At 41.7% G+C, this 14,164-nt stretch overlaps 1 protein-coding gene across 1 annotated transcript; it reads right to left on the minus strand.

Annotated features, from left to right (window-relative positions):
• Positions 1–543: 543 nt before the first annotated feature.
• On the minus strand, positions 544–12,427 carry slco1c1 (solute carrier organic anion transporter family, member 1C1). Its single transcript, XM_061251903.1, has 13 exons — positions 12,286–12,427; positions 10,349–10,481; positions 9,660–9,781; positions 8,873–9,019; positions 8,438–8,536; positions 7,557–7,805; positions 6,869–7,033; positions 6,317–6,512; positions 5,203–5,368; positions 3,364–3,554; positions 2,311–2,375; positions 1,764–1,881; positions 544–916 (listed from the first exon to the last, which is right to left on the minus strand). The coding sequence occupies exons 1-13, from the start codon at positions 12,425–12,427 to the stop codon at positions 691–693; spliced, it is 2,019 nt and encodes a 672-aa protein (XP_061107887.1). The 3' UTR covers positions 544–690.
• Positions 12,428–14,164: the final 1,737 nt, after the last annotated feature.

The following is a 14,164-nucleotide window of genomic DNA, read 5'->3' on the forward strand; positions in this document are numbered from 1 at the left end:
CAGCAGGTACCTAATACACAACATCTCTATTAATAAAACCACAAATTGAGATGAGTCCCCTAACCTGAAAAACCATGCTTGTAATGGTTTTGCAGATGCCTTGAAGAAGAAGGTCTATCGAGCAGAATCGTTCTGCTGCATTACTGAATTACAGACCTTTGAGAGTCTTACAGTAAACTGGCCTGTCTTAGCCCTAATCTGATGCTAAAATGACTTGCCATTTTGGATGTTTTTTTAATGGGACGCACAAAGGCAGGGGAGCTTTTCCACAGTTGCAGCGCCGTACTGAATTCAAACCAAAAACAACAGGAAACGGCAGAACAGCTAACTGACAGATTGCGTAACATCAGCAGAATATAGTGTACAATGCTCTTAGAAAAATACACACAAACTAGGCTATTGCTTAGGTAAAAAAACATGTTTCTATACACACTATTTTAAAATCAAATTAAATACAAAACAAATTTTCGCTACAAAAGAAAGAGTTCCATTTTTTTCTGCAAAAGACAGCTTATACATTCAAGAAATATTATTACAATGATATTAAATACAGCTTTCTTTTATTTCACATAATCTACACAGGTCCGGTACAAATATATAATTTATGTCCTTTGAAATGGTCCGATGCGACCAGGAGTTCTTCCGCATGTCTCGCATGCTTCGGGGACTGTCGGGGGAACGTGGCGTGAATCACAAGCGCGTCTCCCTGTCTGGGTTGCAGCCCGAGGTCTGGATGAATTGGTCATGGGAGAGGGAGCCGGCCTCCCCCTTTCTCAAAGACTCCACCTCTGACCCCCCATTGGCCAGAGCGGACTTCTCCTCCTTCTTAATGTGTTTCTGGAGCGACAGGAACCCCGGCACGCAGAGGAGGAAGGAGACGGTTCGCAAGCCCAACGTAAGACCCAGGTACACTAGCCTGTGGGGTCGGGGAAGCACAGGGAGAGGGAGAGAGCAAGAGAGAGTGGAAACTCAGTCTGTTCAGAAAGCCTAAAAAGGACCTCAGTACACCAAACTCTCCAACAAAGGCCTGTCTTTTAAAAGTAGCGCCACAGCGATCTTAAAAAATAAACAAAGAAACACCTCAACAGGTTTTAAATGATACCAAAATGATTTGATTGCATCTTTTATCATTATATTATAATGTTATAATGTTGGAATCATGTTGGAATCAAGAAGCCAAAATTCCTGTAACCCATGTTGTGATACATGGTTTTCTCCGAGTTTAGCTGAGGTTTTTCAAACGATAGGTAAGGTAACTGTGTCACAATAACTGACAGTATGTTCACAGAGGGGAACTGACAGTCACAGAGCTGACAGTACTCTAACAGTGGGATAACTGACAGTCCTTTAGGCATGTCACAGAACTGACAGTACTCTAACTGTGGGATAACTGACAGTCCTTTAGGTATGTCACAGAACTGACAGTACTCTAACAGTGGGCTAACTGACAGTCCTTTAGGTATGTCACAGAACTGACAGTACTCTAACAGTGGGCTAACTGACAGTCCTTTAAGCATGTCACAGAACTGACAGTACTCTAACTGTGGGATAACTGACAGTCCTTTAGGTATGTCACAGAACTGACAGTACTCTAACAGTGGGCTAACTGACAGTCCTTTAGGCATGTCACAGAACTGACAGTACTCTAACAGTGGGATAACTGACAGTCCTTTAGGCATGTCACAGAACTGACAGGACTCTAACAGTGGGGTAACTGACAGTTCATTACAGTCATAGGTGCCTGACATTCGTCTTGACGGTACCTGTAGGCTGTGGTGTTATAAATCCTGCAGGCCCCTCTGCCGCCACACCTCTTAAACCCCCACTTCAGGCACGTGGTGTCGATGATCGCCCCAAAATATATAGGAGCTGGGATCCCTGCTGTGGTGCCATAAACCAAAGGGGTTTCATCATTTAACAAAATCCCAAGACCTCATCTGCAAAGTCAAACATGGGATGGCACTCTGGAAAAGTGACTGTTCAGAACCTTCGGCTTTACAGAAGGACCTGCTTCTATGCTGCTCTCCTTGAATTGTAGCAAGGGATAAAATAAAATCAGGATTCAGCACACAAGCATGCAAAAAACAATAAACCCTGCAAGTCTTAACAAGTCCACATTGCATACGGATTCTAACCAACTGGACTTCCATCCACACTGAAATGCTGTGACTTGGTTGAATTCCAAAGTTTGTGAACAGAAAAAGTAGGCTTATGGCAGACATTTAAGGTTGCTATAACTGGTTAATATAATCTGATATTAATCACTGCTCATGTCGTGCTTTTATTTTTCACAAATTTCACAGGACTCACCTAGGGTTCGAGTAGCCAACGTGTGTAATCCCAGTGCTAAGGATTTAAGTTCAGGCTTGATGCACCTGCACAAGGAAAATGATCACTGTAAAAGGTATGCAAATGCAGCTCTGTGTATCAGACACGCTGAAAAAATGAAAAAGCAAGGAATTATTTTGTCTACGCTATTACTTGACCTGTGTTATAAACAGTGCTTTACAGCACGTAGTGCCGTTCAAAAATGTTAGTATACTCTATGTGATGCAATTTCAGACAAAATATAGTCAACACATAGTTGTACATTGTGGACATCACACTTAGTGTGGACATCAGAATCTATAGGCTGAGCTGAGGAAGGTACTTCAACCATTCTCAGTTTATCTATTGCAGGCTAAGCAGACAAAACACATAAAACAATGTTTTCATTATGAATTTTCCTTAGAAGGATGATGACAGCGTCTTTTGTCATACAGAATGTAAACGGAAACCCACTTGGGTAAACAAATGCTAGATAGACTGACCCAAATGAAGACCAGCAGGAACCGCCACAAAACTAATTTTCCTGAGGCAGTGGAGACATACCAGTGCAGTTAGCAGGTCAAGTTTTGTGAATCCAAGGGACTCCTACAGTGTGTGTGTGTGTGTGTGTGTGTGTGTGTGTATGCACACTCAATGCTCACTGTGCTCATGAATGCACTAGACTTGAAAACATTTGCCACAAAACTAAAATTCAGGGCAAGTTCATGTAATCCAACATTATATGTTTGTATATCCAATGAACATAGCTGTACATCTCTGCAGTATTCTCTGTTGTATTGTTTTGTCTGTATCACTGTGCCTCACCAAATTCTCAATGCATTTACTAATTAAAACATAATATTCAAACAAGCAAAACACTAACAAGCTTAATCAAGAGTACCAGCCATTTTTTACAATAATGAAAAATAGTAAATCTTATTGCTCCACCAGTTTTTTTCTGAAGAAAACAGAATGTCTAGTCCTCAGGTATTAATGCTAAAAACACAACAGAGAGTACTTGATGTTTCCATGGTGACACACAGGAACAGAGCTGACCTGATCAGCAGCACGTAGCCTGGCGTCCCGCCCAGCGAGATGATGAAGGAGCTGATGACGGACAGGGCCAGGAAGTAGGGGAAGATGCGTTCGCACCCCTCCCTCTCCCGGCAGTGCCCCACCGCAGCCGTGAGGTTCCCGGGGGCCGAGCCAGTCACCGACACCGCCACGCACCTGCAGCGCTCAAACACCTGGGAACACGGGGACGAGAACACGCTCATACTCCCACACCCCGCTCACAACTCATATGCAGTGCCATTATCCACGGGGCGGCCAGCCCTATTTATGGAGATTCACCGATTTACTGGTGTGTGTTGTTACTCAACCATTCATTGGTTAATTTAAGCGGTTGATTACACAGTTAACCGACTTTACATGGTTTGTGCTGCTGACTTTAAGAAGAAAACAAAAAACATGCAGAACATTTGGCTCTCCAGGACCAGGCTGCCAGGTCTCCGTTATGCACTCTAGTCCTGCAGTCGTGAAACATGATGTAGCACCATTATTAAACTGAAATACTGCCGTCAAACAGCGCTACATGGAGTCATTCGACTGTAGAGAAATCCCAATCTAAAATCCCAATAACAGAAGTGTGTATCTGTAGTTCTGAGCAGAACACACATTCAAATTAAGTCCACAGTAAAGTTATTGCCGACATGAAATTACAGTAGATACATAGTCCGGGCAGATTTATAGCAGAGTTTCTGTTCAATCCTTTTACACAGGACTGGCTATAAATTGTGACCGAATTCTCAGAACCAACTGGATAGCAGAAGATGTTGGTTATTCCTATCTTGTTTACTTTTATGATTTAGCAGATGGTAACTTTACATAGTTGCATACCAAAAAAGGTTTACATAACAAAGAACCGGTGCTTCATTGCTGGTGTAATTTGGGTGGCAACCAACAGTAGCCATTATGATATAACAATTCCACAGCAGTCAAAAAACATTATTGTATTTAATAATATTGTATTTAACAGCACATTACAACATACTGTAAAGCATACATCAATCTTGTGTTACTATGTAATACGCAGAACCAAGGTATAAGTTATTCAGTACTCTCATTTGGTAGTGGTATTTCTCCTAATTGATAACTAAGGTGTTTGCTCCTATTATCCTTGTGAAATGCCTCACTTTTGAATATCTTGCCATTGGAGTTTTCTGCATTTGAAACCACAAGCCAGATCAGGGTTTGTCTGAAACTTTTAAAGCTATGTCTTAAGGCAGAGAGAGCCTGCTCTGGTCATCAGTGTTACTCCATAACAATAATAAGATGAACTCAGTTTCATCTTATTATTTATTTGACATTAGAATAATTATGGGCTCTTGCATTTGATTTCCTCAGGGAAAGCTACAAGTCCCAGACTTACAAAAGAGACTTGAATGCATGCATATGGGAATGATTAGCCCAGTGACAGTGGACAGATTCTGTGTGGACGGGTTCCATTCTGACATCACCGTATAAAACATCAGCAGGTTTCCCCTAAACACGTCTCAACAATAACCCCTCTGTGAGTTGAAAAGAGGGGTGATTGTTGAAACGTGTTTAGGGCAAACTGCTTTCACACCTGCCAGCCATAATTACAGGAAACCAGGCCTGTTCATGATTTTTGTGCATGGAGGGGTGTTAGGCATTGCTTTGTATACATTACACTCATACATTTCGTGTTTCCATTTTTGGTCAGTGTCTGTGTATCAGTATTTTCCATTAAAATTCATTCAAATTGAATCAATACTAGGAATACGCATCTCTGCACTACACAACCCCAAGCACACAGGGTGTGCGTAGCTACAGCGTACGTGTACAGTACATGTAGCGATGAGTGACACTTACCGTGTTCTTCCCAGAGCCGCTGGACGACTGGCAGCCGGCCAGACACGGGGAGATGTAGGTCACCCCGTTCTCCCCGCACACAGGGTCCCAGTCCCTCCCGGAGCACAAGCAGCCGGAGTTGCAGTCTGCAAACAGCGCCCTCTCATGGTAAGATATTCCATCCACTCTATCGGCGTTAGTTCATGCAGAGAGGGAGACGATAAAAAAAGAAAGAAAATGAGTTACGTCATTAACATTTGCTACAATGACAATCAGGAACTACGTATATTATTAGCAGGCTTCACTGCTTTGGCAGTGATATAATGACAGATTTCAACATCGTGCCAAACAGCCATGTCAGTTACATGGTTTTTATTAAGAAGCCTCACTGTCTCAACACTAGGACTGACAGCCAATTATCCTCTGGCTACAAAATGAAGAGTGAATACCAGAATAGTACAACAGTGACTTAAGACTCACCAAATTCCTGTTACATTTCAGACAAATTGTAGTGGTGTAAATATCCAAAATCTAAATGAAGATCATTCCCTTCCATGTTTGTTGTGTTTTATCACACTATTAACGTGACTAACTAGCCATTGCATTCCTGGAGGAATTATATAAGAATTTATTTTTTCTATATTTTAAATGCCTCCGACTGGACTGCACCGTGTTTAGGGGTAGAAGCGTGAAGACCCAACCTGGGAATCAAATCTACAGCCCCTGGGCTGAAAGCCTGCCCAGGCATGCTACTCCCAGCTAAATACTGCATCGAGAATCACTCCACATTCTCTAAGAGCTCAGAGACTGGTGCGTTATGGAATGCCTTGTTTGACAATATGCACATTCAGGTTTTAGACTTTAGGTATGTTTTTAATGCATATTCTAATAACCATTGCTCTCCCTAGGTTATACCCTCCTTAAATTACAATCTTGATTATGTCTCTCAGGCCACACTGTTGTTTTATATTTACCTCGTTTTAATGCTGCCCTTTTCATATATGTCCTTTTCTGCTTTACTCCTTTGTGTTTATTATTAAGCAGTTGATTACACAGTTGCGGCTCATTATTATTTTTACTATTATTATTATTAGCCAAGTTAATAGGTCTGTAGCCAAGCTCCCTGCCGACCTACCCCTTGTAAGACGTCGTTATCCCTGCAACCTTGGAGTTCTCACAGCCCAGGGCGAAGAAGAAGACGGACAGGAAGTAGCCCAGGAGGGAGGTTCCGAACGCAAACTTGGCCGCTCCCATGATGCTCAGCTTAAACTTCTTCATGACCACGCCCCCTGAGAATATCCCCAGGGCCACGGCCGGGATATTGATGACACCTGTGACAGAGGCGCACGTTTAGGGAGAGAGGGGGCCTGAATAAGTCCAGGACACTCATAATCAAACACCCTAATTTCTATCAACGCAATCTCATACACAATTTAAGTGAAGTGGTGAAGCCAAGAGAGGTTAGAAAAATAAGTTTGATAGTTGAAAGGAGTATTATTCACCACGTCATCCTCCCACAACAAAAGCTATATTACTATTTAAAATACACATTCCACACACAATTTCAAAGACATCGTTTTACAAGAAGTCCCATTGTTAACACCTTGCTTTCACCATGAATACTAAAACCTCAGTGTGAAGAGCATTACGGTGAGATAAATATCTAAATGTTAGAAGCTTGTCCTACCCATCAGGAAGTTTGCTTTTGATGCCGACTGTCCATAATGTTGCTCTATGTATTTGGGCTTGTAGGTGACCATGCCAATCAAGGAGTTGAATTGGATGATAGTCACACACAGATATATGAAGTACACAGGGTTTCCAAACAGGTTTTTCAATGAGGGTAGAAATTCTGCAAGAACAACAATTTTAATTGTTATTAATATTCATAAATGTACATTTCTTTTACTGTACATTAAACTGATTTACATAGGTGAAACACTAAACACACAAAAGCAGTGTCCTGAATTTTCAAACCTGTGCTACACTATACTGCCACCTGTAACTGACATAATCTGCAGAACAAAAAGCTTTGTCTCTCAATGGCCAGCAAGAGAGGGCTACTCTGACCTGAGTGGCAAACAGGGGTTCTAGCAGAAGTGATATGAGGTCAACATGGATACAACTCCAGGTCTTGGGGGCCCTGTGTCTCCAGGTATTTGAACCAACTCCGTGCTACCTCACCTGACTTCACGACTTTACTTCCTGAACCAAGCAGGTAAAATTTTATTTGTGTAATCTAGTGAAATCTGGTGGTGTAGTGCATGCTGGGAGTAAATACCTGCAGACACTGCGGCCCTCAGGACCTGGACTTGAGTAGCCCTGATATACATTATCAGAGCTGATATAACATTGAACTGAGGCTGTTTGTTTACCTTTTGCCATTTCCATAAAGTTGGTGGGTTCCTCTGGCCTGTACTTGGGCTCTCTGTGTGGTGAGTCCCTGATGAAGTAGGACTGTTCCGGGGAACACTTGGCATCCAGCCGGGGTGCTGACGTTGGCAGGGATTTGGGCAGGAACCAGAAAGGGACGGCAGAGAAGAGGGTGATGACCCCGGCTATCAGATAGCCCAGCCACCAGGCCCCCACCCAGCGAGCGTCTCCCGGGGTGATGGTGATGGTCTCTGCAGGGAGCGAGGGAGATTTCACAGGCTAATAAGGACGCTTACCAGAACAATGCAGAGCCAGCATATTAGTCCAATTACCTAAACATATGCTCTAAACACTGCTTGGGCTTTCTCTAAACTAATGCTCCTCACTCCTGGGCCTGGGGAGCCACAGGGTGTACTGGCTTTTGTTGTTACTCAGCACTTAATTGATCAATTAAAGCAGTTAATTACACAGTTAGCTCACCTCACTTGGTTTCTTGGGTCTGAATTGATTGAAAACAACTGAATTGGAGTGACGACCACTGCTCTAAAGGACTTCAAATATTAAAATATAATGAATGAAATGCCGTATTTTTTCTGGGTTTGTTTGAACTGCATTAAACCAGATGACACAGCCTTCCCACTGTAAGTGCAGAGTCAAGTTAGCCAAAATGTCATGATATTATGCAGTTGAGTTTAGAGGAAACAGGAAACCTGGTTCAGAGGGCAATGTTGGCTTTTTGCATAGGAGGAGACAGCATCTACATAATACTAGCATTATACTACATTGTATTACATTACACAACACAATGCAAGCTACTAGCATGAATAGCTGTAAAGTAGGGTGGGAATGGCATGACCAGGCCTTCACTTGTTCTTGTACTCACCCATGTCAACAAAGCCAATGTCCACGTATATTTTGGCACACAAAGATCCCAGTAAATAGCCAAACACTGGACCAATTATAGAGATAGTTTGAACGCATCCTGAAACACAGAAATAACAAGCCAGCATGAGTTTCACACCACACTGCAAAAAGAGCCAGAGGGGTGACAATCCCAGCTTTCTGTTTAATTGAACAATGTTTAAGTGAAAATTTATTTAGAGAAGGCACGCAAAATTACGCCTGATAAGTGTCAATCTGTCATAACACCAAGGAAAGTAAGTATAAATTACATCAAAAAATGAGAAAAGTAAACAAATCAATTGTCTAGTAAAATAATGCATAACACCAATTAAATGTAACAGCGCATGATATATAGTCACGCTTAAGTCTGACCTCCTGAGGACAGCATGCTCGTTTGTTTACATGGATACATTACCGATGTAGAAAGCGGCGTTTTCCTCACGAGCATAATCGTCGATGTACGATATTCCCAGTGGCTGTACTGGGGTCTCACCGATTCCACGCAAAACATTTCCCAATAAAACGTAGGTCCACATGGAGAAGCTGGACTCCCGTACACACCCTTATAAGAGGAGAGTAACGAGAGAAAGAGAAAAACAGGCAGCCATGACTAGAAAGTCGGACAATAACTTCCGTAGAGTACTGCAGCCACACCAAAAATACTTTTGCTCCAATCGCCTCACAGCAGGAAGTTACCGAATTTGAATCCCGATGAGGACCTTTTTGTGTGCAAGTTTGGTTTCTGCTGAATACTCCATATTCCTCCCATAGTCCAGATATATACAAGTTAGGCTAAGTGGATGGATTGGTGGCCTGTCAGGGTGCATTCCTACCGCTATTCCAAGCCCATTGCATGCTGGGATAGGCTCCAGCACCCCCCCCCCCCCCTCCCACCCCACAACCCTGATCAGGGATAAGTGGATATGAATGGATGGACCTTTCATCTAAGATCAGATCATGATGCCAAACCATTTCAGCATTTACTTGGATAACAATGCCAATAACATGTTAGATCTTTCAAAAGCATATATTCCTTCAAAGAACATTGATAGTAGGCTAGGTTTGAGGTTGCTTCATCAATTATCTACAGAAAATGGAACAACTGGACACACGGAACACCCATGTAAGCCTGGGGCTCCACATGTGAAGGGAACACGGCAGTGTTAGCATGGCAGTGAGGGAGTGGGAGTGATGCCTCTTACCTGTACCGGGCAGTGTGGGGCTCCTGTCGCCTGCAGGCAGAGGGTCAGGTGAGCTTGCTGGACATGGAGACAGGTTATTGGTTGAGTTCACTGAAGATCTAATTGATGTTTCGAACTTATAGCTGTGTACAAAACACCAATGCGACTGTTTAGCAGTGGAGGGGAGAGAGCACCACGCACCATTAGATAACCAGACAGGGCAAAATAAATATGAGCAATTACAGTACCAGAGCAGACTGCATTTGAGTACATTTGCAGCAAAGATGCATCGTTCATCCTGTGGTCCTGGTCATTTATATACTTTTGTCTTCCAATATCTGGTTAAGCTATATGATTTATTCTTCACCCATACAGTGCAAATCCCTTAATGAACCTACTGATGAAATGATGTAGAAATGCTTCTGCCCATAATGATCTTTAGCCAGGTACTGTAAATATATTATATAACGCAGTTCATTGCATCCAGTAATAAACTGAAGCAAATAGCTTGATCAATACAGTCGCAGGGAAATATAAACATATATTGTATAACAGGTGAAGCTGTAAACAGTCTATGAACTGAAAGAAAAGAATGCTAGCAGGGAAATACAATAGCAATAGCTTGACTTGGCCACTGATTTATTATTCTTCATTAGTCTCTATTTGTTGAAAACAAACAAAGCCTATCCTAAAAGCTTTGATCAACTCACCGTCCAATAATGAAGTGTGGCATTGCAATTAGGAATGTCCCAATAGACATTAGGAAACAGCCAATGGCAATGATCTTTGGTCTGTGTAGTTTGGCTCCAAAGTAACTCACGAATGCTATCACCAGCAAATTACCTGTGGACAGGCATGACAGACTATTTTAGTAGGTGTGGAGAGATCTCTGTGCAGTGCCAAAAAGGCTTCTATCTTTGTGCCAAAAATCTCACTACAGCGCTGCTACTATTGGCTGCTGGGTCCTAACCAGAAACATGAACCAGAACATGGGCCAGAATCCAAAATCTGAATTGTGTGGATAATGTGATTTAATAAAGTTTTTTTTATTTTCTTAGAAAGTCATAACAACTATTGACAACCGGCCAAGAGGAGGTGCCAGAGGTAGATATTGTAGCTTCCTGAAAGAGGCCAAAAGGTAGCCCGCTTTGTGCATTTTCACTCGATAGCTATTAACTCATATGCTAGTCAGCATTCACATTTGGTTACAAGACTGAAATGTGAGGCGACTTCACATTGGAGCACCAACAAAATAAGGTACACTTGAAGTCTGTGTGAAGAAAGCTATGTCTGTCAATAAACAGACTAAACATAAGTAAAAGTTGTTGTTTTTTTTACACTCACTGAGCACTTTATTAGATAGACCTGTACACCAGCTCGTTAATGTAAATATTGAATCAGCCAATTATGTGGCAGCACCTAAATGCAGAAAAGCATGCAGACATGGTCAAGAGGTTTATCTGTTTTTCAGACCAAATGTCAGAATGGGGAAGAAATGTGATCTAAGTGACTTTAAACATGGAATGATTGTTGGTGCCAGATATGGTGAATATCTCAGAATCTGCTGACCTCCTGGGATTTTCACACAGTCTCTAGAGTTTGCAGAGAATGGTGTGAAAAACAAAAAACATCCAGTGAGCAGCAGTTCTGTGGGCAGAAACACATGGTTAATAAGAGAGGTCAGAGGAGAAGGGCCAGACTGGTCAAAGCTAACAGGAAGGTGAGAGTAATATAAATAACCACACATTACAACAGTGGTATGCAGAAGAGCATCCCTGAACACACAATGTGTCAAAGCTCTCAACTGGATTGGCTACAGCAGCAGAAAACCAATGTCTATAAAATAAGTCTAATAAATACCTAATAAAGTGCTCACTAAATGTATATTATTTGTTGTAACCTCCGCCAGTTGCACTCTGCCTGAAAAAACAGGGCAAAATTTGGCCCTCGTAAACTTCGGCTTTGTGGACTGGTGCCATGAGAACTGTCTGGGGACACAGGTGACGTGGCTCTGACAGCCAAGGAAAGAAAAAAACGGACTCTATAGTTAACCTAATTGGCTGAAATAAATCCCACCATGTTGCCTGGACTGCTGCTCAGTTACTATGGAAACTTGACTGGCTGAAACTGCCTTTGGACTCCTGAGTGGAAGCTGGTCTGAAACGTATGGTGACCATATAGCACAAGCAGGTGCTCTGCCTGTGCATGAGTACGCAGATAACACCTGGCCCTTTTTTATTATTTCTTGTGAAAGCCCTTTCACTGAGCAGTGATTGAGAGTGCATGGTATTTTATTACAGAGGTCATGAAGCCCCACACATCCAGCAGTAAATTAGTGATGGACTGTGAAACTATACAAAAACTAGTCAATGGAGCTTACCTGATAAACTTAACCAGCATCTGTGGTTCCACTAGAAGATATTTCGCTCATGGAATAATGCTAGTAACAATATGAAAAACTGTTACGGCTGAAGTAACTGTGCCTGCTTATTATATTGATTGTAATTGTGGAATACATTTAAATGTATTGTCCTCCAAAAAAACGTAATACATGATGATTGCTTATGTGACGGCTACACATAATGTTTCATACATTAATGAAGAATTCAGCAGGGACACCAGGGAGGCATGAAGAAATGTTACATACCTACTTCAAAGCTTCCGTCAATAACTCCAATTAAGTAACTGGGAATATCAAATCGTCTTTCCAGCTGAGTTATTGTGCTTTTCATGTAGCTTCCAGATAGGGCCTTCGCAAAATAGGCAAAGGATAAGGCAGCGAGAAACATCTAGAAAGAGACAAAAAGTAAGAGAAAGCCTTTAACTCCATAAAATACTGGATACAAAAATATTGGTTGACCGTACAATTAACTTGAAATAATGTGACAGTGTTGTAAATCATTGTGAAATTCTCAAACTTACAGATGTCTTGTTTCTACTTTTCTTTGACAGTGCCATGGCAAGCATGTCAACAGACAGAGCGAAAATTAAATAGTGACAGGACACAGAGAGGGAGAGAATGAGCAAAAGACACCCATTTATTTAGCACCCAGCGGTAGGAGAAAGAGAAAGAGACAGAGAGAAAGAAACTTAAATAAAAAAAAAAAAACCTTTACTTTGAATTTAATATAACGTGGCCTTGGGTTAAATGCAAATAGCATTATGTTTAAACCCAGGCCTGGGAGGAAAATGCATATGTACATAGTAAAACATCAAAGAGGCACAGCGTGAGGAAGCATGTGTCATGTTTCAATAGCGGCGAAGCTGAAAACGCAGACTGGACAGAGCGAGGATCAGGAGGGAGAATCTCGCACATGGAGCCAAACACAGCCAGTGACTCAGGGCTGATAATTGGGAACAGATGATGGCTCATGTCAGTCTGCCGTACGTGAGGGTTGAAAATAACACAAAAGTGCTGGGGGTGCATGGGGAGCATTGTGTTCAGTCCTATTTTCAGCAGCTGTTCTCAGCCACACATCCTAAGACTTTTCTATTTGCCTTTTTTTTTTTTAAGAGTAAGGATTTATTAACAAATACACCAGGGCAGCGCTTCAATTTTCCCTTCAAAGGACATGAAGGGATCTATTTCACTGAACTGCTTTGTTTTCTGAGAGTAAATGTCTCATGATGCATGATTCATCATTTTTGTTCCGGCACACTTATATTTACAATAGAATTGCACCGGTATATTTCCGCTGCAAAATGTTCCCAGTTAGTATGTATAAATACAATAATAATAGAACTCTTCAAGGTAGAAATAAACTCTGTAACTCACAGTAAGATACAGAAAGCCTATTCACATCTCTTCCAATGATAAATGTAATGCTTGTTTTGAGTCTCAAATTCTGTTCTGGATTTGAACACTAAAATGCATGAACAGATATGGATACTTTTGGATCACTGACTCCCAGTACAGTTTCAGATACAACTAAAGATTCTAGATTCTAGAACTACATTGTTTTTGATGATTTTAGTCAGCTATTCAATGCACCAAGTGGTAATGTTTGACAACAGACCTTTAAAAGATATTCATTACAACATCTGAATAATTTTCTTCATTTGAACAGAAGCAAAACAGCAAAAGCAAAAGCAAAAATTCACCCCTAAATTTCATGAGAAACATCTGGAGGTCAGACACTGCTCTTTAAACAAAACCCACACTCCCAGTGATATCAAATATATCAGCAGGAGTCTCATTTTGGGAAACCTCATTCCGGTCTACATTTCCATATAAACTTGCCTTTACCGGAGTCTGGCATGTTGTCTTTAACACAGCCGTGTGTGTGTAGTCAGACATTAACAATGTCTCCCTCGTGTCCAGAGCTCTGAGAAAAAGATATGTGAACTCATCCCACATGAGGTTTAGAATTCCCCACAGGCGGGTGCATAACTCAACACGTAGCATGTCATGAGTACAACAAATCACAGGGAAAAAGAATAACAAACTTGGGACAGAAAGGTCTCTGCGATCAGTTGACGATGCACCCGGCCGACTGAGTGTTTCACCTTTCTCTGCAGGCAAAGAA

This window comes from Conger conger, chromosome 8, assembly GCF_963514075.1.
Source record: "Conger conger chromosome 8, fConCon1.1, whole genome shotgun sequence".
Lineage (NCBI taxonomy): Eukaryota > Metazoa > Chordata > Actinopteri > Anguilliformes > Congridae > Conger > Conger conger.

Excerpts from the sequence above, each read along its gene's own strand:
- slco1c1 (XM_061251903.1), bottom strand. The coding sequence starts at position 12,427 with ATGTTTCTCGCTGCCTTATCCTTTGCCTATTTTGCGAAGGCCCTATCT. Across the intron at positions 10,482-12,285 it reads TGACGGAAGCTTTGAAGTAG|GTAATTTGCTGGTGATAGCA; the intron begins GTATGTAACATT and ends GCCTGTCCACAG. Across the intron at positions 1,882-2,310 it reads GTTGGCTACTCGAACCCTAG|CAGGGATCCCAGCTCCTATA; the intron begins GTGAGTCCTGTG and ends ATGGCACCACAG.